The following is a 25,590-nucleotide window of genomic DNA, read 5'->3' as shown; positions in this document are numbered from 1 at the left end:
GGAATGGCCAAATAAAGTGAGCTAATCTTTATGCTAATGTAACGCAAAGCCCTTTCACAACCGTGCTTATGTCCTTATTTGTCAATGTGGTTTGACTTCTAACACTGGGGCCTCTCTCAGATCAAGCATGAGTCAGCAGATTTATGGTTTTCCCATACTGACATAATGCAAAACACTAGTTATTTAGTGACCTGAATTGCCAGGTTAATCTCACTGACACACACAGTGGATTCAGTTTTCATCTAACTTTTTTTGATGATGCAAATAACAATATGTGAATTTACCTCCAAGTTTTGCTCATCTTCATGTTGAATGGGACCTTTTTTTGTGCCATTTTATAAAGGACACGGTATAAGAAGAGGAACACAATATTGTTTTATAGAAATGTTTCTTGCTTAAACGAACTTTAACCACATCAACCACTTTAGTCTTAATGAGTTAAGTGAGCAGCATAGGGGTCTGATTTAATATAGCCTTCTTCAGAAGTCTAAATAAGTTAACTCGAAGGTAAAATTCGGGTACTGAATTTCTCAGCTGACCATGGTGCTCTATGTGTAAAGGCGTTTATTTATGACAATGTTCTGTCTTGTCTTTACAGGCCGCTGGGGCTGGCAAGAGCTGAAACCATATATATACACAACCCCAGCCAGGAAGTTCCTGTGACGCTGCTGTCAATGTTTACATCCAGCAGGCATTTTTACATACCCTTCTTTCACAGAAGAGTAAGTGTGCATGCACAATATATCTACAAGTATTGTAAAGTACTCAGTCCGTTTTCAAGGATGTGTCGTGCTCTGTGTAGAAATGTCTTAAATACCTTGTCTTGTCTCCTCTGTGTCCTAGGTGATCCCACCCAGAGGGAAGGCATCTTTTAAACTAATTTTCCTCCCGTCTGAGGAGGGCAATGTAGAAAACACATTATTTATAAACACATCGGCCCATGGGCTGCTGTCATACCAGGTCAGTTCCAAAAATACACCTCCTGATGTATAGTGTCAGTATTGATATGATCCTGCTTTATAATGATGACGACAGTTTTCCTCCGTCAGCTTTAATCTGCAGATTGTAGAGTTAAGGATGCTCACATGTTGGTTTTGTTGACACAACGCTGCCCTTGCTTTGACAGTTCTGGAAACGTTTGGAAATTCCAAAATAACACCAAAACAGGGTCCTATACAGTTAAAGCTGGCATCGACCATCTTTGTTTTCATTTTTAATCCCTCATGCACATGGTTACAAACAGGGGAACTCAATTTTTATGCTAATAGGATTTATCGCGAGTAGGTCGCAGTTAAACAGCCTGGTTTCACACAACCAGAGCTTTTGTTCTTTTAGTGCTTTCACAATATTGTTTGCTTTTTATGCTTTTACTCAGCCTCAGTCGACCCATGTTTGCTCGCGGTTCCTTGCTAAAATAATAAGATTACTGTCTGAAAATGAGCATTCACATGCTTCAGACTGCTGTACCCTCGGGCTTACTTGCTCTTCAGTCCTTCAGTCTGTCTGGTTATTCCACCATAATGTGTTGCGCTGCCACTTGAGGTTTTTTCTGGACCATTTTTTTGCAGGCTTTAGTGACTTTTAAGTGATAATAAGGTCTTTTTGAATTTCAAATTAAGTTTATAACATGCTTGCATTTTCATAATGAACAGTTAAAATGTTTGGTCTTGGAAAAATGGACCTCAGACAAAATTCAGCTATTAGTTAACCACATTTCAATAAAAACATTCTACGTACTTAACCTATTTCCGTCCCACATGAAACCTGCTCGACACTGTCTCTCACATATAACTTATTAAAGCACACACACATGCCCAAACATGCAGAGGCTTCGACACACGCAACAGTGCCACTCCCTTTACATGCTTCCCGGACATGCAAATGTTGCAGTCATTTGCTTGATTGTTATGTTGGCAAGAAGACCAACAACAAAACTTTCATGTGCATTTTACCAAAACATTTGTACACTGAAGTTATGTTGCCATAAACCAACTTTTTCATAGCTAAATTTATGTTTTGTGCTCAGCACTATATTGGGAAACATGTGAATGAATGTGGAAAGACCTGTCACTAAACCTGTCATCATAGTTGTTATTTACTCACTGTACATATCTTTTCTTATTATACATATCTTATTTAATCAACTTATTGATGTATATATTTGACCATGGGAATTGTTGCTGACCTTTGCATTGCCGCTTGTGTTTACATGCGTGTTTGTTACTAATAACATCACCAACATTGATGCCAACGTGTTGCCAGAACAATAAGCAGGGTTTTCCCCACCATTATAACATTTGGGTGCAGCACCAAACCGTTTTCACAAATTTTATTTTTGTTTTTGTTGTGTTGGAGTTATTTTATTTATGCTTTATTTATTTAGGATATTTAAGATATTTTTCCCATTCTACAATACTACGTTTATTATTATCATTATGTCACTGGCACAAAATGGTCTTAAAATGACAATAATATAGTTTAGTCACAATTATTTCCGGGACGATATATTGGCCAACAAAAGTTGTTATTGACAGGCCTATAAACAGCTAACTGCTCGCAGGGCAGAGTTTTCCTTTCACTCTTTGGTGAACTACAGTTTTATTTGAAAATATTTGGGCTGTTTCTTTTCATTGGCCTTGTTTAGTAATTTGTTTGGTTTTCAGTTTTTAGCTGTTTTTAACTCCAGTTCCTCCATAACCTTAAATCCGCACCCTTGGTTAGTTTTTTGTTTTGTTTTCACACCAAGATTAAAACAAAACAACAGTTTGAATACAGAAAATGCGTCACTGTGTGTGACGCTATATTACTCACAACTTTTCTTCCTTTTCTATCATCATGAACACAAAACATGAGCTACAGTGTTACAAATGTCAGCAGAAGTAAATTACACTATTCATTTGTTTGCTTCTTCAATGTCTGGTCTTAATATAATTCACATGGTGTGTTTAGAATTCTTTTATAAACATTAACTCTTCCTCTTCCAGGTATTTGGTGTGGGAGTTCACCAGGGTTCGTTAAAGTCTGTCCAAAGAAAGGATAGTCTGCTAATATTCCCTCACATCCAGAGCATTAAGCTGACCCAAACTCAGGTATGTGTTTAAATGTCTGTCTGTCGAATTGTGCAGGCCATGCATTGTAGTGAGTAACAGCTCATCATTGGAAACAGCTGATTTCCTTTTTCCTGCTAGTCCAGATAAACAAACGACTCCATACATAGACACAGAGGCTTTGTGATACTCACTGACAAACTGCCATGGTCGTGAAATTACCGAGCATGTGTGCAGTCGTTATAAAAGACGTCACAAGACAATCGCTTTCCTTGCTAAAGACGGTAAATGGTTACTTGTAGAGTGTAACCACAAACAATCAGTTTAAATTATACAAGCATTGTACAAGTATTTATTTTTTTTGCACATTTTTCAAAGCCATGCAAAAACACTTAAGAACCACTTACAAATTAGTGTACAGTTTTAGAAGCCAGACAAGGCGCTGAAAGTGTGAGAAGCTGTCTGAAAGAAGTTCTCGCCTCCACAACAGGAAGTGGAGTTGTGGTTGCAAAATGTCAGCTATGCCAAGTGCACAGAGACGTGAGGCCTCAGAATCACGCCGACTGCTGCTTCTGTTCAATGCAGTACTTTTCTCCTGCCTGCAAGCTCCTCTCATTTCAACATATGGTACACACATATATATACAGTTTACATCGGCATAGAGTTCTTCATCAAGTTGCATCCAAATTCATTTTGTGTCTGTTTATTCTGCCTTCTTGGCATTCTGCTTCCTACCACACAAGCTGACATTTTGCTTCTCAGAGCTGAGGACAAGACCACAAGGCTTTGTCTGTTAGCAGTTACATTATTGTGCATGAAAGTTTTGAGACATGCGTGGTGAAATTATGCAAAAAGGTGAGTAACTGGATTGAGCTTTGCATTGAACTGAATACTGATGAGGATAACATGGTCTAACATGGTTAGATACTTCCTCTTACCATGTTAGGTTTTCAGCTCAATGCAAAGCTCAATGCATTGGACTGAATACATTGCAATACCGATGGGGATACTTCCTCTAACCATGTTAGAGGAAGTATCCCCATCTGTATTCAGTTCAGTGCAATTCAGTTGTATTCAGTTCAATGTAATCCAGTTTCAATCCAGTTTCAACATAACAACATCTCTGACAGTTTTCACTAGAAATTAATAGTGACATCACCTTTTCTTAGTAATAACTTCATGTCACTGGCATAAAATGGTCTTGAACAGCTTTTCAGACTTTTTATGGCATCAAGTTGGACAGAATTACTGGATGTTCTCCGATACAAGAAAAATAAGGTGGCCTCATGAACAGGGTTCGTACGGGTGCTTGAAATCCTTAAAAGTACTTGAATTTCAATGTTGTGTTTTCAAGGTCTGAAAAGTGCTTGGATTTTAGTTTAAGCGCTTGAAAGTGCTTGACATCATAACTCTGTGTCTTTCACAAAATTGGGATCAGACTGGATAATTAATTTCTGAAGTTTTTGCTATTATGAAACATAATTTTAGATGTTTACAGCATAATACAGTGTACATAATTGTGATAAAAAGTGAAGAAAAAATAATGAGTTTATATATTCCTGTAGATAAGTATTTTACCCCAGCAATAAGGTGCTAGAAAATCTTAAAAATGACCCTTAAAAGTGCTTGAAAAGTGCTTGAATTTGACCTTGAAAAATGTGTACGAGCCCTGCATGAAGTGGTATTAGTGTTAAGCCGTTTAGTGTTTAGAATGATGTCTTTATACTGTAATTCATGTCCCATTTTAGGGATGTTAATGATCATTAATCGATTAATCTCCATTATGAATTTAACCAGTTTAATATGTATTAAGCAACAACAAGAGATGGGCCCAAATATATCAAATTACTGATGCCTGTCACTCTACGTTTAAATGTAGATGCGTAATTTTTTTGCAGTATATCTCCAGACCGAAGCTGCTCTGTTAAAGTATTGAATTTCTATCATGTGCAGAGCTTCTCAAGCGCCACTAGAGTCCAGTCAAGTCAAAAGAGGCTCTTGGTAGCAATTTATCATTGAAAGACTTCTATATAAAAGATAAGAACACCTTACTGATGTGTCTATTTAGTTCTTAACGCTTAATTTATTTTTTTGTCGTGTTGTTTCTCCTGCAGGAAGATGCCTCTAACATCACTATACTGGGTCTACTCCTGGAGTGCAGCTTGCCGAAGAGTTTGTTCAACAATCCTCAGGTATTTATCTCTTAAACCCCTCCGTACATTTTGTAAGACATGAAAATGCTCTCCAGGGACTAATAATAAGTTTAGTTATCTATATTATCCATTATCTTATTGATCTTATTGAAATACATCTGCTACTCCCTCAAGAATATATCCGCAAACTATAATTAAGCAAATATTTACTATTTGAGTTATGTTCTGTGGAGAAAAAAAAGCATGTACACGTATACTGATATATCCCCAATATACGTACCGTTGTTGGGCTCTAAATTTCAGTAATTTCTTTGAATAAAGAAATTCTTGAATTTGCAAACAGTGAGAGTATGAGAAAGGAAAATCTAAAAAACACACGCAGTTTTTAGTTTCTTCCTACTTTGCAGTGACTTTCTTGCCTGTCTCGTCACGCCCACTCCTCCAAGTTTTAGACTAGCTGGCCTTCTGCTCACATAGACAGCCGGGCTTGTCATCTGAGCTCCTTCTGTTTTCTCAAGAACCCCTGTGGAGGGTGAGATCTCTTGCCAGACTTCTAATTGCTTTCTCAAGAGACTGTGTAATTGACGTGCGGCTCCCAGTGCTCGTGTGGCGCAATACACCTGATGCAAGAGGCGACTGCAGACAACCTAACTATATCGTCATAATTATACAAACTGAAATCAGCTTTACGTTCAGTTGCATGAGCATCCCAGCTGTGACCTTCAGCTCGTATCCAAGATCAACACTTGCTCCTTAGTTCCTTTTCAAGTTCTCGCCAGGAAAATCAAGAACTTGCCTGTGGTCAGTGTGGATGCTTCTCACACATTAAATGAGCCTTGCAGGAAGTTAGCAGTAGCTTGGTTTCAGGGGATTAGGTTTGCAATTGCATCCTTGAGCCCCTGTGGAAGCGAGCCAGGGCATCTGTCTGCAGTTCGTCAGGGGTTGATTCACCCTCTGAGACGAGCCCTGGTTTGCAGAAAGACTTGTACTCTCCCAGTACTGATTTATCTGCCTTGGTAGATTGTTAGTCACAGGATGGGGTGGAGGGTGGGGTGCCTGCTTGTTTTTCTGTCTGTCTAAGAACAACATCTGTCTGTCATGGCAGAGAAAATAATTTGCACTTGTGTATCATCATTTGTTTTATTCATTTACATTCTTTGTGTCTTTTAGCGTCCAAAATGCCCTATTTTGTTTATTTACTTTTACTATAGTTAGTTGATGTTGCTAATTACTGTTTTCTTAAAGTCTCAAATCACCCCTCATTGTCCTCGTGCTTATCTTTCTGCTTGGTGCCTGACTGGTATGCCTTCCTGTCCTGTCCCAGGGGTCCTGCCTCCAGAGTGAGGAGCGCCTCAGTCTGCAGATTAATCTGTCGGCGCGTGGTGACCAGCCCGCTGACCTGGACAAGCTCAAGCCTTACGTCATTGAGCACATTTTGGTGCTGCTGGTGGCCCCTGCTGCTGGACAGGCTACAGAAGGTGAGTTTGTCCAACCTGTCTGACTCCAGGCAAATTTACTGTGGGAATGAGATTTAACAGCGACGCTTGAAGACACCATACAGCTCGATTCCAACTGATGTGCCCTTTTATAGATACCATTGTTAGTATGGAAAGAAAAACATCTAATTTACAAGACATCATGTCTGTACAGAGCAACACCAAGGCCGAAGATTAGAGCTGCAACTAACAGTTATTTTCAGTATTGACTATTCTGCAGATTATTTTTTTGATCAACATAACAATTAATTGACTGTCGTTATAGTCTACACAGCATTCACACTGGTCTATAAATATTTTCATTTCGGTAGCTCACACAGGTTTTCTTTGTTGTTACACCACATTTGCATCTCTGTTTTTACATACAGACTATTTCTGTCAGCAGTAGACAGCGAAGTCATTGTAGAGCCTTTTATAACTTTTCACACTGGTTATGAGAACAGAGGGGTCGTATTTCATTTCCCGTTTTTCATCTTTGCCTAACTCAAAAGTCTTAATGACAAAAGATACATTTTACATAGCAAAACATTTACAACCTCCATGAATCTATCCATACATTTATTATGTTATACTCTACATACTGTATGTACACTGTTTATATTTCGAGACTGATTTTTTTTTTTTCTTACAGGGGAACCAAAAATAGGAGTTTATATGCTAAATTCTGGAGGCAAGAAGCTCTATGTAAAGGTGAGGAGTTTTTTTGTTTTGTTTTCTTATGGGTTTTATAGGTGTCAATTTACAGGCTTGACAATGTGATTTATATCTCTAGGACATGCAGGTGCTCTCGAAAGTGGAGGCTGGCCTGAACTTCAATCAGGTTCTGCTGAGACCAGAAGCAAAAAACTTCACTGAAGTGGCTGCACTAGCCTGCAGAGGTGAAAGCTCACTTCAGTTTAAATAATTTATTCTTAATTCTTGTAATATCCTTTCAGTGCAATTGCATTTGACCCAAACGTCTCTGAATATTTAATCTACAACAGTTTTGTTTCTTGTATCAGGTTCTTTGCCAGGCCACGAAGGGAAATGCACAAGTCATATCAGTTTAAAAATTCTGGGAAACCGTACAACACACAGCTTTCCTGGACTACATATCGCACACAGGTAAAGTTGAGACCTTTTGCCTTTTCATGGTCAGATTTTCCTAAGAATACATGAGAATTAAAACTGAATAAAAACGTTTCCAGTACAGCAGTTGTTAAAATGCCTACATTCTTCAACAGCTAACATGTGATACTAATAACAAATTCTGGTGTCAATTTGTTGTTGTTGTCTGCAGACGGACCGAGGAGGATTTGTTCAGCCTGTTTCAGGTGAAACAAGGAGGTGCGGACGAGGTGGACCTGTGGCTGACAAACCCCCTCCTCCTGCCCCTCACGGTGACGAACGCAAGCCTCTCGCAGAAGCTGCAGGGAGTAATGAAGGTATGTTTGCACCACAGCCTCATGTAAAGATGGGAAGCAGATCAGATTCCTGCAAACTTTCTTTTACTTTATGCTGACGAAATTCTGGATTTGATACTGAAGTCTCTGCTGCCCCCTGTCTGTTAGGTGACGAACTTCAGCGGTCCACTGACAGTTCCACAGGGCTGCTGGCGTATTCTGTCCCTCCAGCTGCTCAGCAGGGCGCTGCCTGTCAACGAGCTGTCCACTCTGAGTCTGGATACCAGCCTAGGACAAGTCTTGCACATTCCTCTCTACTTCCACTCTAGTCCTTTCAAGGTGAAATACCAGTTCTAGTGTAGAGATATAGTGATTAGTTTATTAGTTGTCAGCTATTAAATAAATCACTAACGATTGTGGTATTCAAGAGATGAAAAGGTTCAAATTCTCTGTTTGTAGCCTCGTAATTGGCTCCTCTATGACAGTGAACTAAATATGTTTGGGTTGTGGACAAAACAAAACATTTGACGACAATATCTTGGGCTATGGGAAACACAGTTAGTGGCCAGCCAGTAATATGTTGGTTTGGGAATCGGATGTTGTTACTGACGATGTGTCTGTTCGCAGGGGGAAGTGGTTTTTGAGGCAGAGCGAGAGTGTGGACGACCTTGCCCACTTAAATTGTCTGAAACAGGTGAGACACAGCACCAAAAGTCTTAATAAAGAAGAGGGGTTTTTTTTCATTGTTTTTTTTTTTATATATATATATATGTATAATTTTATTTTATTAATTTTCTGTGGTTCATCATAGTTAAGTACCAGGAAGTACATCAGAGTAACATCAGAGTTTCATCAAAATTCCATCAAATTCAAAGTTACAGTTTTTACGTTCGATGCTTTCTTCTATAATAATAATTAGTTATACAGACCCACCTTTACCACCCCACCCAACCCACCCTTCCATCCACCCTACCTATCCCACCCCACACCCCTTAACCCACGCACCCGCACCCGATAGAGCTGAATACCCCAAGTACTCAAGAATTCTCTTGAGAGAAGGAGCCCCTGAAGCTTCTTCTTCTTCTTTTTTTTCCATTGTTAATGTTTTTGTGTTTTGTTTTTTTCCTTCTGTAATGTCCCATTAGGTCGTTTAGAGTGGCAGCGTTCCCTCCTCCCAGACTTTTTCTCCTCTTCTTGGCCTGTAGACGGCAAACTGGCTGCTGAGCTCTGCTCTCGATGGCAGAGTCACAAAGACAAGCTGCCATGCAGGTGAGTCTTGAATGCAACAAACAGATTTTTTGTGTCTTGTAATCCATTGTTACATTAACATCATTAATCATGTAATTCCTTTTTGTATTCTCAGGTGGCCAAGACTTCCTGTAGAGACGTCCTTACCTCTGGACTTTGGTGCTACACCTGTCAATGAGAGCAAGGTGGACAACACTTCAGGATGTTGTATATTTAAAATGTATTTTTGACATTTGTGTGCAGCAAATTGACAATACTTGTTTTGTGTTTCAGGTGAAGACGTTCATGCTGAAGAATCCTTCCTCTTCAGTTGTTTCTGTAGAGATTCGGATCCTCTCCCTGTACCCAGCTCCCCTGGAGGCCCTGGACCTCCTAACCAAATGGTACACTGTCAACAGTTTATTATTGCAGAGATTGATTCAACTTCAGTTGTTTGTGTGTCCAGGCTGTTTGAAGAATTGCTGCAGCACTTTTCTCTAGTTGATTTGTCAATCTATTTCCTCTGTTTTGATTGGCAGGTTTAATATCAGCCCCCTCTCTGTCAACATCAGCACTACAGAGTTTTCTCTGTTGGCTTCTCCCCCAAAGGTAAATCCTGAGAATATTCATTGACACTCTTTAATCTTCTAACATTTACTCAGGCTTTCCAACTTAATTGATTCATTAACTGCACGGACAGCAGTCTCACTCTAGTTGTGCTCTAGTGTTGCCCGTGTTGATTGCCCTACAAACCTTTTTCCTCTCTTCTCTGTGCGTTTGCGTGCAGGCTGGTGAGAGTGTGGAGGACATGACAGGAAAAGGTGTCCTGCGTCTGCTGCTGCAGCCCTGGGAGAACAGAGAAGTCGCTGTGGTCTTCACTCCCTCTGACCACAAACCCACCACTACCATTCTTGTCATCAGGTACTGATTCATATAAGTGGGATGACTTTGTGTGAGTGACTGTGTTCATTCAGTTTTCATAATGGCAGAGAATTTTTAAAGTTTTCAGAGCGGACTGGAGTAGTACAGAGTTTCATAGATCTTTTTTACAGCAGACATTTTAACCTGTAAAAGCACAACACCAGGACCCTGAGGGCAAAATGGAATTCATGCAGCACTGATTATGTTATTAACACCAGTGCTTTTCTGCTGTGACCTGACAAAATGCAGTCCTTGATAAAAGCCTGTCAAGGCCCGGTCAGACAGAATCAGGCATTGTGGTGAAAACAGATTTCACTTCTGGCGATCAGGTTGTGGTTGCCAATTATGTTTTTAATGTGGACAAACGATCACTAGTAGGGCCTGCATGCTCATAGGAGAGCATCGTAGTGGCTTCCCCTTGGTAGTTTAACACCAGTTGACAAACTGTTTTAGGCGCATAGACCCCAGTTGATCCAGAAGGTGGCAGTATAGAACACACACACAGTGGAAAAACACCACTGCATGACCCTGCAGCTAATTGCCACAACACCTGATTCTGTATGAAAAGGCCCCAACTCTTCAATTTCCAGGCATCTGCTTTTCTCCTTAAGACTTTTGCAGCGGAGCAAAGAATCTGATTATTACTCTATGATGTATAAATATATATTAATTTTGATCAAATGCAAGGTACCAAAGAACAAATTTGCAAAACTCTTCATTGTTTTATCAGAAACACTGTTTATGTTGTTCCAAAAACCTGTTTGTATCATGTTGAGAACAATCTTCGCTCTGTCAAACACGGTCTTTGTCTTTTCACTGCATTTCAGGAACAACCTGACGGTGTTTGACATGATGATGGTGCAGGGCCACGGGGCCAAAGAGCTGCTAAAAGTCGGAGGCAAACTTCCCGGTCCAGGCGCCTCTCTGCGCTTCAATGTTCCTCAGTCAACTCTGATGGAGTGTCGTGATGGTCAGATTAAATTTAAACTTAATATCAGTACATGACTGGGGTGTGTCCTCACTCTAAACAGAGAGATAAGGCAAAAGAACGAACTCATGGTAGAACTTCGCTGTCTGTCACTCACAGGTCTGCGCACCAACAAACCGCTCTTCGCTATCAGGAAGAGTTTCAAGGTGGAGAATGCCGGAGAGCTTCCTCTGACAGTCATGTCGATGAATATTAATGGATATAAGTGTCAGGGATTTGGCTTTGAGGTGTTGCAGTGTCGCCCCTTCAGCCTCAACCACAACACCTCCTCTGAGATCACCATCGCGTAAGTGGAAATTTATTACATGTTTTATTAGGATTTTTTCTTTATTGTTGTCACTTCATATTTGAGTAATGTTGTCCTGTAACATATTTAATTGGATAGTATTTAAAAGAACAAGGTTTTTTCCTCTTTTTTCTTCAGTTGTGGCGAAACCGACATCTGTTTACTCATTTTCTGTTTTCTACTTTCTCTCTTCCTCTTTTCATCTTGATGCAACATGTCTTAAATATACCTCCCTCTTGCTTTAAATCTATCTGTTTCTCCTCTCTTCCTGTCTCACTGTCTCTTCCTGCCTGTGACATCAGGTTTACCCCAGATTTCACCTCATCCTGGGTCATCCGGGACCTCACCCTGGTGACTTCACGTGGCACTTCTTTCCCTTTCACCCTCAATGTGACGCTGCCCCACCACATGCTGCCTCTCTGCGCTCAGGTGGTTCCTGGTCCCAGCTGGGAAGAAACCTTCTGGGTGGTCACCCTCATCTTCACATGGTTAGTAACTTAAGTAATTCATAAATCATTGATGATTCTGGTGGAGTCGGTTTCTAGTTTTAAAAAATGTTTTCCAGTGCAGTGTACAAGCTGTACAATGTACAAAACACTTTCTTTCACCCCTTGATAGAAGTAGGGGAAAACCCCACCCACATAAGAGTAAAAGTTAAATGGTTATTGTGAGAGATGAAAACAGGATGTGTCACACAGTTACACTGTCATTTGTGAGCTCTCATTAGTCACATGTGACACCTAGTGGTAATATGTTGTATTACTGGTGACTGTTGACATTACCTTCCACAACACATATGAATGTTATTTTTATTCATTTTTGAACATATTTGAATATGCAAACATGGAGATGTCACAAGGCTTACGAAAAGTTACACCTGCAACGCTGTTTGTCCAGTCATTCACCATGACTCGGGTTGGGCATTCTTACTGTAGAACAATTATTTGTTTAGCTAGTGGTTAGTGGAACTAATCTCTATAGTAAGTCACTGTTTTCCAGTTGTTGCATGTGTACCAAAAGTGTAACATATTGTCAGACACTGGTAATATCTGTTTCTGTATGTGTTTCAGCTTCTCCCTGTTTGGTGTGTGTCTGATGGCCTTCCATCAGGCCCAGTATATCCTGAATGAGTTCTCTACACCCAGCATCAGGAGCAACCACAACTCTGTCCTGTCTCGGGATAATGGTCATGTTAATAACATCACACCCAATGGAGTGAAGTACGTCTACAATCTTATAAAGACTCTAGCATAAAGACAAAAAAATGCAAGTGGATTTTTTCTTGAATTAAAATGCTCAATTTGTCATGTTGTGTCTTGTTTGTGCAGTAAAACAAAGGGCAGTTGTAAGAGCTACGTGGACACCTGTCACACCTCAGACAAAGGTAAGGGGCGTGGCTCTCCAGCTCTGGCCAACAGCCCCGCCCAGCGTCCTCAATCATCAAAGAAAAGCTCCTCAGTCACCCCATCCCAAACGCAGAAGAAGCATAAGGTTTCACTGTATTACACCAAATACAAGAGCAGCTTGTCCACCACAGCCAATGATGCTGTGACGATGGATGAAGAGCACGAGGACCTGATGCCGGACCCTCCTCTGACACCGGACCCTGATGTCTGCAACAACAATGAACCAGCGTTCATCAGTGAGCTGGATAAAAAGCCACCGGCAGACTTGAAAGAAGACCCACACAGCACTGTAGAAGATAGAGTGCCAGCAGCAGTTATGTTTCCCATGGAAATACCTGCTGGTTTTCCAGCTAACGTCACACTGAGTCCAGGACCTAGACCTGGCCTGTTAGTGTGTAGCCCAGTAGAGACGAGCTGCACTGAGCACTATGCAGAGAAGATCGATTCTGAGAAAAGGGACAGTTCTGAAATGGAGGTAAGGATAAAATAAAATCAAATTTAAAGTGACTCAGGCACTTTGCAAAGCATATAATCTGATCTTCTGATTAAAAATGATTCTTCCAGCTAAGAGAAGATGTGAAAGGCCAGAAAAAGAAAGCACAGAGTACAGAAACTGGCTCTGCTTCAGGAAATAATAAGGGAAAGCGGAGTCGCAGGAAGACAGAAAATGTCTCCAGGTAGGCCTCACTTTACCTTTGATTTGATAGATAGATTTAATCTATTATTCAGATAACTGGGGATGGCCTGAATGCTTTGAAACTTCTACCCTTGCCATGGTAATCACCATCCAATTCAGTAGACGCAGGAAAGAGTCAGAAAAAGAGTCAAAAGGCTGATTAAAAAAACCAGCGAGGAGCAGCTCAGTGCTCACTCATCAATTTGACCTGTGAGACCCTGGATGTCTGATAATCAAATCTCTATCGTCTCATAATTACAATAATAGCAAAGTATTTAAATACATAATTGTGGCAAGTTTGATAGCTTGTGCTGCCTCCCCCCTCACTGAAGCTTTAAAAAGAAAATGGGATTTGGGCAACCATTTAATTTACATTTGTTCTGAAAAGTAAAATCTAATGACGCTCTCAAACAAAGTACTACGTGGAACAGTGACAGTGTTATAAAGCACCAAACGGTAAGATCAGATGTTTTAAATAAGTTTCTTTGTGATTGCTGTCGTAGTGCTCCTGAGCACAATGTCGTAGTGATGCCAGAGAGGGAGAAAGAACCTGACTGGAAATCAGGGGACCGTAACATCAGTGGAACCCGCAACAGGAACCGCTGCTGCAACGGCTCCAAGTCAGAAGCACCAAAGCCTGGACAGAACACCGAGAGCCCCCTCAAACAGAACGGTGGGCCTGCAGTCACACTGCTCACCAGCTTTAATAACTCAGCACTTTTCACAGCACTAGTCTCACTGGCTTTGTTGATGTCCAGCAGGTGTGTGTCCCGCTCGTACTCGACGGAAGTGCGCCACAGAGCGGCGTGGCGGTGGAGTGTGCGAGTCTGGTTCGGACTCCGGCAGCTCGTCAGGCAGCGTGAGGGCCAGCAGGGGGAGCTGGGGCAGCTGGAGCAGCGCCAGCAGCATGGAGGGCGACAAAGACGCCAGCGCCCGAACACATGCCTGCACTACCTCATCTAGAAAAAGTAAAGAACACTTGTACACTGCCGTATCGAGGAAAATCAGAACTGTTAGCACACTATTACAGACTGCAGCTGGTAATCAATGACTGATGAGAGCTGTGAACGACATTATTTGACATTTGTGCGGACAGATTTCTGACCTGTTGGTTTTTACAGGGGACTCCATGCAGTACGGCGGCTACCCAGTAGAGCGGGACTGCTACCAGAACGTGAATTCAAACTACAAAGCTCTCAGGTAACTCAGGACAACAGACACGGATTCAAGGGGCTCTAATAATTGTATTACCCTCGACAAAAAAATGCTCTTATGTATTTTATTAGGTTTTGTGAATCAAGGAGTAAAAATCTGTGTATCTACTTTGCATCAACTTACACATACAGTTGTTTCCATTCATTTTGTGTTTGACTTTTGAACTTTGCATTTTCCTCTGCTCAGCATGAACAGCTTGTACCGTCAAGACCAGTGCCAAAGCCAGGATCCCCCAGCGCCCAACTTCGCCCCCAGTTTTGCTGCTGTTGCTGCAGGAGTGGACAGGAACATGGAGAAAGACATTCATAGTAAGTACATGATTTAAGTAAAAGCAAAGTCTGAAATTAACACCTGTCCATGTCTTTGGTAAAAGAAGGGTTGCGCAATAGCTCTGATTTCTAATGGAGAGTTGTTGTGCACTTCCTCAGATCTGACGGGTCAGTATTTGCCTGAAGAGACGTGGTCGGCTCCATCCATCCCTCTCACCAATGAGTTCAGATACAACACCACCGAAGCTCTGCCCTACATACCTCAGCCAGCAACCACCGCGTCCTACAACGGGTAGGTGTTGGAATGCACGTCTGTCTGCTAAAAATGGCATTTATGTACATCTTGCACGTGAGCTGTATGCGAAATCTGCACTTTTATTCCACTTGATAATAATTCACATAATACATCATGCAAGGAAATGTCGTTAAAATGCAGTATTGAGTGCACCTGTACTGGGTGGTTGGGTTAAAAATAACCTTGAAAAACACCTAAAAAGCATTCGATTACAGTGTCGTATACCTGTAACACCTTCTGCTAATGTTGGCCACAAGAGTTTATGTACTGTATTTACATTTGTCAGCCTTCAAGTTCCCAAAAAAAAAAAAAAAGAAAAACAGTGGCAGCCTTAAAAATGGCTGAAGAGTGAATCCTGGACTTGAATGGAAAGATCTTAATGACTGCTCATGTTGTTGTGCCTTGTAGCAACCAACAATGTCATAATTTCCTGAAAATGTGGTAATTTCTTGAAAACCAGTAAAAGCTATTGTGATATATCACACCTTCATCAGGTCAAGTGCAAACTGTATTAAATGTTCGTGCAATTTTGACACTTAATGTCTGCTGCATGTGAAAACAGGAAAGAGTTTGCTAATGTTAGCCACATCTCGTGTGTTATATTTAGTATCTGTCAACTTTTAAAGGTGCATTATGTAGTTTTAAAGAATGGAAGAGCTCTTCATCGGCTGATTTTTATATATTTTTTTTTAATGCCTCAATGAATGAAAAATAAACAAACTGTTTTCATGTCTGAATTAACAAACTGAGCTGACAGGACAACTCAATTTCATACTGTTTTACTTTGTTTATATGTGGCGGACCCTGCCACCTTTCCAGCTTCAAACAGTGTTGGGAACCCTGTCTGTTTATTTCAATTATGGAAAAAATAAATAATTCTAAGTTTGTATTATTACCTCATTAACATTGATAATATAAAAAATTCCTTTTAAGGAAGTGTTGGCTTTAAAGAAGTGACTGGTCCCTGTGTGTTCATGTAAATTGAGCTTGATTACCTTCATGTAACTTCAGCTCTCTGAGTAAACTTTTGTTAGTAAGCACATACTGCAGATCTGATATGGTATGGGAACTGATACTGGTTGACAGTTTGAATATTGACCGTCCCAGTGCTGCAGTAAAGTGTTTTATCTGTCCCTGTCAAAACCCTCTGATCAACTGTTTCCTTGTTTCCTGCAGGTTTACTTGGAGCAGTGCCAACAGCCAATGCAACAGTCCTTACACCTACTGTGAGGAAGGCAACTACATAGGTACAGTTTCCTCACACCCTCTTCCATATTATGTATTCATGTTACACTCTGTACTCTCAAGCAGCAAGCGATATTACTTATTGAAACAGTTGCTGGAACAAGCATTGACCATTTTTTATCCAATCATTTTGTAGGCAATGGAACATTTCCCAGTGGTTTTCCCAGTCAGGAGAGCCAGAACGCTGCACACTGCAGCCAGAGCAGCTGGAGCGAGGAACAGCCTCAGGAATCACCCTCAACCTGGGACACAGCAGCCTGTGTGGGCAGCAAGGTGACGAGTCACAATATTAAACTCATATGTTTAAACAGTCAGTGAAGGTGTAGTGACAACTTATGATTGTTGTCTTTATCAGTTTTCTGCCCTAGTCCATCATGACATCTTCAGTTGTCTTGTTTTGTCCAATCAGTGATCCAAAATTTGAAGATTTCCAGTTTATTTTAGACACAAAAATGGCTAAAAAATCTTCACATTTCAGAAGCGGCAGCCATGTTTTCCAGTTTTCATGATTTCACAAAAAAGAAATAAAAAATTCTCTCCCTTTTGTTCCCCTTGCTACGTGATATGGTGAAAAAATCATAATGCAATTTTATTTTGAACGATTTAAGATGAGTACGAATGACAGTTTTTGCATCCAAGTTCTCACGTTTTACAAAAAAATCCAACTTTTTTTTGTTTTTGTATTGTATGAAGAACAAGATTGACTTTCTTAGACCCTGTTTTGTAACATTTTACTTTTCAATTAGATTTTAATTAATCGTGCAGCCCAACAGAGCCTCTACCAACAAGGCCATCATATCCCCCTTTCTCATGATTTTCACACATCACACCACATACCAGACCTCAGCATACTACTGCATATATCATGATGGTAACTAAGGTTTTGAGTCAAAAACATTGTCACATGAAATCAGATTGATATTGTGAAACTTCAGGCACATTAACCAAGAGAAGTGAAAATGTCGGAAGTAAAATTTCCCGAGCGATGCACAATCGCACATAAATATAAATTTACAGGATGTGGTTTAACTTGTGTAATCTTGTAAAAGTGAAATGCAGGTTTCAGTAAAAATTGTGATGAATGACAACAGTAAGTCTTTTAAAAGCACCAGAGGGAAACGAGATTGAATGCAGAGTTGCTTGCACAACACATTGTGCTGTGATTATACTGAGAGCAGGTTGCTGCCTGAAACTTCTGAATAGATATTTCCTAATGTGCCACCCGGCCTGTGTACACTGAGGACCTGTGACGCTCCCATTAATGCCCAGATTCAGTATGCAACAGGATGTTTGTAACTGTGATTGGCTGTAACGTCTCTAAACACACCAGTAGTTTCTCTCTTGTGACTCATATGTGGTATTTAGAGGAAGGAAGCTCCTGGACTGTCATCACTCTGCTCTCAGTGTCAGAGCAGAAAATGAGGAAGAAGAGCATCTGCTTTAATAGACTCAGTCTTACTGAAAGTGGGTTTATATAAACTTCTCTTTCATTTGCTGCTTCTTCTTTTTGCACAGCTGCAGAGTGTTGGCTGCAGTTTTTCTCGTGTTATTCAAATTTCCCAAATTGCTTAATCAGGGACACGGTAACGGTTTGTTAATATTTTAGCTGACATGCAAAAAGAAATTCAGATTCAGACAACTTTATTAACCTCACCAGGGGAAATTTGTTTGAACAGCTTGTCTTGCACTAAAACATCCAGTAACATGTAGACACAAAAATAATGACTAACAAATAAAATAAGAATATAAAAAAGGCAAAGTTCAGTGGAATAACAGAATCTGTAATAAATTGAAGACATTAATAAGTAGTTTGGGGGAATTGCTTTGTACATGGCCTTGTTATGACACATTTTGCTGTGTGACGGGTACAAAAACGTTTGAGTCAGGTGATTTACTGGACTGACTCCAGTGTCGGCTAGGTCCGATAATCATTCTACCACTAGTCTCTGGTAAAAGTAATCTCTCACAGTGTATAGAGAGATTACTTTGTAGCTGATTGGGTAAAACTTTGCATCTAAACTTCAGGGGAAAGGTCATTCTAAAAAAGGACAAACAAGATTATGAAGCTGAGAAATGACAGGTCATCTCTGTAGGCAGCAGCTCACAGAGGTGGGGAACGTCAGAAAAGGTCATGAAAATATGACTGTGGGGTGCAGTTTCTCTCGGCAGCTTTGGACCGACACAAACCTGCTACAAATCTAAGAAAAACTAATTAATATGATGTCTCTGTTTGTCCTCTGCAGCCATACTTCTCTGGTACCCGCAGCCTCTCCCCCATGTCCAGTCTGTTTGGATCCATCTGGACGCCGCAGAGCGAGCCCTACCAGAGCCACTTCCACCCGGAGCGATCGGCCCCGATGTCCCCCGTGTCCCCCATCACCCCGCCTCATTCTCCATTCAGCAGGGAGCCAGAGGGGCGGTGCGCTCCCATCCAGTACTCCAGCTTCAACCCGTTCGGCCCACACATGAACCTGGACATATGGAACTCTTCCTCCAACCGCAGCTCCAACTCACAACTCTCCAACGACTCCGGCTACTGCGGAGACGTTTAAAATAAACAAAAAAGTATAAAAAACATGGTTGACCTTATAAACAAACAAAAAAAACAAAATGGCAGACCTAAACAATAATTGCAAACATATAAAACATTGATATGTAAAAGAAAGGAAATAAAAATGAATGTTCTTTTATCATTAATGGGGAAAATGTGAATATTCCTTTTCTTTTATGTTCCCATTTTCAAATGTTAAATGTTGTGAAAGGTTAAGCATTTGTTGTATATTTTTCTAGATGTTTTGCAGTTTTGATCATAGAAAATAAAAAAAAAAGGTTTTGTACTGAACATGAGTCATTTTTTACTAACTTAATGCGACATTTAACTCGTATCTGTATCTTTATTTTCTTGGCAGCCCTCTCTGACTATTTTAATCACTAATCAGAGTCCACAAGCCATCTCTCTTCATCCTCATTTCATTTTTCAGAGAGCACTTTAAATTCACAGTAAAAAAACAGACTAAAGTTTGCTGGCTGTGCTGTTTTCTGTACATACAGACCAAAAAATGAGTCTCGTTCGGTCTCTGCTCTGTGATTGTGCTCTAAGTCACTCCATTGGTTATTGGTTGGGTCAAGCGCCAAAAACACAGGATCCTACCTTTTGATTTGATTCAGTCACAACTAAAAGACACAACATACATCTGCTATGTAGTTTTGGAGAAGAAATTCAAATTCAGAATATTATTTACATTAGTAATGAGGTAAAAATCTCATTGCAACCAGTTTAACCTTTACAACACCCAGCAGTAGAAGTGCTGCATGTCCATGAAGCTGGTGCTACCAACACAGTATTTCATGCTAACAATAAAATCTGAGACTACAGATTCGAGGACAAAACTAGCTGTATTTAGATGGAATTCATACCAATGGTGACATGTAAAGAAAAATTAAATACGTTTTACTGTAATATGAATATCTACAATGGCACAGCTGTTGCCCAAACGTGATGAAATAACACATTTGAAGATTTTGCCCAAATCCGTCTTTACTGTAACTTTGCCCTGCTTCACTTTATGAGCATCAATCTCGACAGACGGACTGTTCAGATGTTGTGTTGTGGTTTTTCTTCAGGTTTTAGGCTGCAGCTGCATCGTTCCAAGGAGAATTTCACTCAAAAAATGCAACATTTAGTTTGGTAGAAAAATGAAATACTTAATTCATGCAGAGCTCAAACTTCTTTGTACTCCGACCCAGTTGGATCTATACTGATGCTCACACTGATCACAATCTCACAAGTGTTACCAAAGATTTTCCATAGTCATTTTTCTCTAAGGACAGTTCTTAAGTGCGCCATTGAGGAATGTTGCATGAGAAGAGTGAGACTGAAAGTGCTGTAATGTTTCTGTGATCACTCGTTCTTGTTCAATCAGTTCACGTTTAGAAAATATTTCTCCTCCTCTGTCTTTTCTCTATTTTATCCTCTGCTTTTGAAACACCTGAGGCTCCGTAAAGTCCTCGTCCCTAATCCTAACACATTTTCAACTGTGTAGGTCTCTTAAGCTGCTTTGTGAATTACTCTCTAGGACTGGGATCTTCTTTATTCCAAGTGAAAATTCTTAGAAAACGTCACAGAATGTCACCATGAGGAACTCTTTGTACTGGGAAGCTTAGTAATAATAACGGCCCCATTTGTTTAAACCCACTTCCTCCTGTCAGGGATAAAACACATTCGCACCTGTAGACGGTAACATGTGAACTTAAACTCATATCTTATCTATGAAATAATAAAGAGTCTAACTGATGCAGGTAGATTGATAAGTGAAGCTGGTTAATGTTTTCAAAGCAAAATATTTTGCTTGACTAAAAGATAATTTCACGTCCTGTTCGTCGAGCAGCAAAGGTGCTTATCCACCTTTCTTAGTTTTTGTCAGCTCTCGACACACAGTACACTTACTGATACTGAGGTCATCTGGTCCTAAAGCTCTGCCAGGAGGCAGTTGTTTTTTTCTTCTCTACTTCCCAATGTGGTGGGATATATGAGGCATGTGGAAGTAATTTGCAAACTAGAGAAGTAACATAGGAAAGAAGTGGAAGCATCTTTCTGTTGTGCACTGAAGAAGAACGACACATCAGCTTTAAGGTGAAGAGACGCTGCAAGGTATTTGATTTATTACTTTAATTAGATGGAGTAATGCAGATACTTTATAAGTGTTTGATTATAAAAAAAAAATCTAGCTTTAAAAAAGCTATCAAAATATTGATTTGTTGAATGTGTGCTTTAATTAATTAATGATATGGATTTGTGAATTCCTTCTTTGGAAATGTACAGAATGTTAAATTCCCAATCATTGATTGATTGATTTTAAACCACTGCTGCAGAGAATTCCCACCTCTGATTGGCTGGCAGGTGTGGCAGTTTAACTGAACACATGTTTAAATTAACATGCCGGAGTGAAACTGTAGGTGAGGACAGTCACAGCTGAAGACTCTGGAGCTCTAATGTTAAACTAATATTTGTGCGATCCTGGCAGTGGTGGGACGAGTACTGTTATCTGTGCTCAAATTGGAGTACATCACTGAAGTATTACTCAATTACAAGTCAAAATACTGGTATTAAAGTAATACTTTAGTATTCTTCTCAAACACAACTCAGATTACAAGTTACTTTTTAACTGTCACTGTGATCAGACCACCTTATTGTCTATCAAAATGCAAATGAGACCCTTTTAAGTCAAATTGTACTCAGTACTCAATTATGAATTAGAGTAATTTAGTAGAATACATGGTGTGATGCAAACTTTAATATGAGTAAAGTTTCAGATTCTGAAATGAGTTACTTCCTCCCCTGGCATCTGGTCATGAATCTCACATCTTGTTGGGTATCAAAGTGTTTTCACGTCCTCCTCGTTGCTGTTTTCGAGTTTGGAAGTCTTAATGTCGAGATAACAACCAGTGCACTCATTCTCTCCTCACCCCCTGTGCTGATGGAAAGTCGGGTGAAGTTTCGTAGTCCACAAAACTTTTCTGGAGCTTCGCAGCAAAACAGCGTTGCACCATTCTCCTGAACAACTGGAGTAGATGGGGACTTGTTTTAAAAATGTCAAAACACAACCGAGAAAAACCAAAACGAACATAAAACGGCTCCATACAGTCGACTGGTGTACGTCACGTTACTGAAAAGTCCTGAGATCTCGAATTGATTTGAAAAGATGTTATTTACGCTTTTTACAAGCAACTTGTTCACTGTAGATGATAATAGTTGGATTTTCCTTCTCTTTTGTGTTTTTTAGGGTCTCGAGATGACAAACCTGACACTTCTCACGTTTGTCCTCCTGCTAACCAACCCCAGCTTCTCTCTCTCCAGGCCGCGGTGTCGCCGCTGTAAGCAAACCTCCTGCGACTGCTCCAAACAAAACCTGAGGGACGTCCCTGCAGCCCCCTCAAAGCTCATCACCAAACTGGACCTCTCATTCAACCACCTGTCAACAATAACGAAAGACGACTTTGTTGCATACGCCAGTTTACAGTCGCTGATCGTGAATAACAACATGATCGGAACCATCCAGGAGCAGGCATTCGACCCGCTGACTAATTTAACTGAACTGGATTTATCCTCAAACCAACTGGACAGTTTGTCTGCTGAGTGGTTTGAGAGCCTTGTTTCTCTTCAGCACTTGAATCTTTTAGGGAACCGCTACGAAACGTTGGGTCAAGGTAACCTTTTCCAGCCGCTGAAGAGATTAAAGACCCTACAATTTGGAGGGCTTGACCTCCGGTCTGTCAGAAAGAGCGACTTTTCTGGCCTTGCTTCACTCGAAGAGGTTGTTTTTGATGGACGGAACCTGCAAGCCTACGCAGAAGGAAGTTTGAGGCGAGTCAGGCCCCTTAAACATGTGGCGCTCAGCCTCAGAGGTCCGTTTAAGAAAAATCTGGCACTCGTAGAAGCTGTGCTGTCAGACGTTGCGCACCCAAACACAAAGCTGACATTCACAAACACAAGTTTCTTCAGAAATCGACAAATTAACCCATTTCGAGTGCTAAAGGAGGGCGGAACAACAGACTTCACTTTTAAAAATGTTAACATTACACTTGGAGCCGTTGTCGCATTTTTTAATACCATGTCAGACTCGAATATAACCAAGTTTTCAGTTATAGATACAAAAATCTTCTTAAGTTTCGCTAGCAATCTCCCAGAAAACCAACACTTCAGGGGTTGGGAGGAGATCGTGTTGATGAACGTTGACATCCCTCAGTTCTACAATTTCCCAGCACTCTTTTTCCTCGAACCTCTGCTGAACGTGGTGAGAAGGGTGTCCTTGATAAACGTCAAGCTGTACAACGTCGTTTGTGAAAACTCCAGAGATTTCTCACGGCTGGAGTACCTAGACGTCAGCGACAACATGCTGAACGATGACACCCTCGGTGAAATGATGTGCAATGGCGAGCTTGATTTTTCGGGTCTGCAAACCCTTAATCTCAGCTGGAACAACCTGCATTCGATCAACAGCCGGCTCTTCACCAAACTGCACGAGCTTGAAAACATTGACCTGAGTGGCAATGCAGTTTATAGAATGCCTGAGACTTGTCACTGGCCGCCAAGGCTCCAATTCTTAAACCTGTCATCGGCTCTGTTGATAGAAGTGACCGCTTGTTTGCCAAAATCTTTACGCATCCTCGATCTATCACACAACGCCTTGACCGTGTTCACCATCCAGCTCCCGTATCTCACAAAGTTGTACATCTCTGGAAACAAGCTCAGTATTTTGCCGGAAGCCAGTTTACTTCCTCGCCTCTCGTTTCTCTTTGTTGAAAACAACGACTTACAGACGCTGGGCAGCACTGTTCTGAATGTCTATAATAATCTCACGACTATAGAGGCTGGTGCTCAATCGTACGAGTGCTCGTGTGACTTTGTAGCGTTCATGACAAGCGACCTGACGCGGCAAAGAGTCACGATTGCAGATGAGATCGAGTCGTATGTCTGCGACTCCCCCGACGCCATGAGAGGAAAGCGTGTGACCGACGCGAGGTTGTCAGTGTTTGAGTGTCAGATGGCTTTAGCCTTGTCCGTCCTCTGTGCAGGCATCCTGGCAGTGATTCTGCTCGTCGTAGGTTTGTGTCACAAGTTCAGCGTTCCGTGGTACGTGAGGATGATGTGGGCCTGGCTGAGAGCTAAGAGGAAGCCAAAGTTGAAAAAGGGAGAGCTGGAGTACGACGCCTTTGTGTCTTACAGCGAGATGGACTCCGGTTGGGTGGAAGCACATCTGATCCCGGAGCTCGAGCAGAACGAGCCTCCTCTCCGGCTCTGCCTCCACAAGAGAGACTTCCTTCCAGGAGGCTGGATCTTGGACAACATCATGGAGGCCATCGAGAAGAGTCACAGAACTCTGTTTGTCCTCTCTCAGCACTTCGTCAATAGTGAATGGTGCAAGTACGAGCTGGACTACACCCATTTCAGACTGTTTGACCACAACGACGACGCGGTCGTGCTGATTCTGCTGGAGCCCATCGACAAAGACACAATCCCAAAAAAGTTCTGCAAGCTGCGGAGAGTCATGAACTCCAGGACGTACCTGGAGTGGCCTGATGACGACAATCAGATCGCCAGGTTCTGGCAAAGTTTGAGATCAGCGATCAAAAGACCTGAGAATGGTGAAAGAAACGACATTGAAGAAACTCTGAACTTATAATTTAGTGTTTTGCTGAGCAGTGTTTCTAAAACTGTCACTTATACAAACAACTTGGGACGACTTACAGCTGCACGAGCCTGTCTGCTGTAACTGAGGCCGCTTCAGGCGTCAAGATTGAAAGAAGAAGTTTATTAATGACATTAAACACATTTTTCTTGTTTGTATGCGTTAACCATCATGTCAGAGGAGCTAATCATCATCACTGACTGAAGAAATAATAATTATATGAAATATAAGTGCTGAAAAACTGCTGAATCTCTGTTCTTACGTATCTTTTATCAGATATGTTTGCATGTACGTGTTCATTATGTCACACAGCCTCCTAATTTAATTTAAAAACTGTTAAATCTGATTCAAAGATCTGCCTCGGAAACGTTGATTTTACCACCGAAGCTGCGACGATTTTGCTGTAGACTCTGAAATCATGGATGAGTTTCACATGAAAGGCAAATCCATGTGAGTGTGTGTGTGTTTTTGTGTGTGTCCATGTGCTTGTGTGCCTAAAAGCGTGTGTAATTCATTGTCAGGCTCTTGAGAGCTGACATATTGCGGCTATTGATCTTTAGTCCTAAAATCAACACAGAAGCCTGGATACTGATGACAGGCAGGCCAGGGGAGTCAGGCTGTCCTGATAACACACACACACGCACACACACACACACACACACACATTAATGCTCAACATGCACATATAAACAGAAGCACATGCACATATTTACAGAGTTACAGATGTCTGTAAAGGTCAGTAAAATCCGGTGAAGTGCACGGTTTAATCTGTGAGACTTAAAATCATTAAATTAT

At 41.0% G+C, this 25,590-nt stretch overlaps 2 protein-coding genes across 3 annotated transcripts in view; both read left to right on the top strand.

Annotated features, from left to right (window-relative positions):
• Positions 1-19,448, top strand: part of tmem131l (transmembrane 131 like) — a 34,581-nt gene extending 15,133 nt beyond the window's left edge. Inside the window, exons 5-34 of one of the 2 annotated variants that reach the window (XM_030418183.1) lie at positions 599-722; positions 844-960; positions 2,985-3,089; positions 5,162-5,239; positions 6,525-6,678; positions 7,328-7,386; positions 7,469-7,574; positions 7,698-7,800; positions 7,976-8,120; positions 8,247-8,417; positions 8,706-8,772; positions 9,224-9,347; positions 9,442-9,511; positions 9,600-9,709; positions 9,845-9,914; positions 10,093-10,226; positions 11,054-11,196; positions 11,314-11,500; positions 11,803-11,988; positions 12,571-12,720; positions 12,829-13,381; positions 13,471-13,583; positions 14,086-14,255; positions 14,344-14,550; positions 14,704-14,782; positions 14,984-15,105; positions 15,226-15,358; positions 16,538-16,608; positions 16,743-16,879; positions 18,850-19,448. In XM_030418183.1, coding sequence (XP_030274043.1) covers positions 599-722; positions 844-960; positions 2,985-3,089; positions 5,162-5,239; positions 6,525-6,678; positions 7,328-7,386; positions 7,469-7,574; positions 7,698-7,800; positions 7,976-8,120; positions 8,247-8,417; positions 8,706-8,772; positions 9,224-9,347; positions 9,442-9,511; positions 9,600-9,709; positions 9,845-9,914; positions 10,093-10,226; positions 11,054-11,196; positions 11,314-11,500; positions 11,803-11,988; positions 12,571-12,720; positions 12,829-13,381; positions 13,471-13,583; positions 14,086-14,255; positions 14,344-14,550; positions 14,704-14,782; positions 14,984-15,105; positions 15,226-15,358; positions 16,538-16,608; positions 16,743-16,879; positions 18,850-19,158 — 4,297 coding nt within the window. In that variant the 3' untranslated portion in view covers positions 19,159-19,448. Of the gene's footprint in view, positions 1-598; positions 723-843; positions 961-2,984; positions 3,090-5,161; positions 5,240-6,524; positions 6,679-7,327; positions 7,387-7,468; positions 7,575-7,697; positions 7,801-7,975; positions 8,121-8,246; positions 8,418-8,705; positions 8,773-9,223; positions 9,348-9,441; positions 9,512-9,599; positions 9,710-9,844; positions 9,915-10,092; positions 10,227-11,053; positions 11,197-11,313; positions 11,501-11,802; positions 11,989-12,570; positions 12,721-12,828; positions 13,382-13,470; positions 13,584-14,085; positions 14,256-14,340; positions 14,551-14,703; positions 14,783-14,983; positions 15,106-15,225; positions 15,359-16,537; positions 16,609-16,742; positions 16,880-18,849 lie in introns of both variants that reach the window. The other variant, XM_030418099.1, reaches the window with a different exon arrangement.
• Positions 19,449-21,187: 1,739 nt separating this feature from the next.
• Positions 21,188-24,981, top strand: LOC115582413 (toll-like receptor 2). Its single transcript, XM_030418416.1, has 2 exons — positions 21,188-21,257; positions 22,390-24,981. Exon 2 carries the CDS (start codon positions 22,399-22,401, stop codon positions 24,787-24,789), a length of 2,391 nt encoding a protein of 796 aa, XP_030274276.1. The 5' UTR covers positions 21,188-21,257; positions 22,390-22,398; the 3' UTR covers positions 24,790-24,981.
• The last annotated feature ends 609 nt before the right edge of the window (positions 24,982-25,590 follow it).

This window comes from Sparus aurata, chromosome 1, assembly GCF_900880675.1.
Source record: "Sparus aurata chromosome 1, fSpaAur1.1, whole genome shotgun sequence".
NCBI classification, from domain to species: domain Eukaryota; kingdom Metazoa; phylum Chordata; class Actinopteri; order Spariformes; family Sparidae; genus Sparus; species Sparus aurata.
This window is presented reverse-complemented; position numbering and strand designations above follow the sequence as displayed.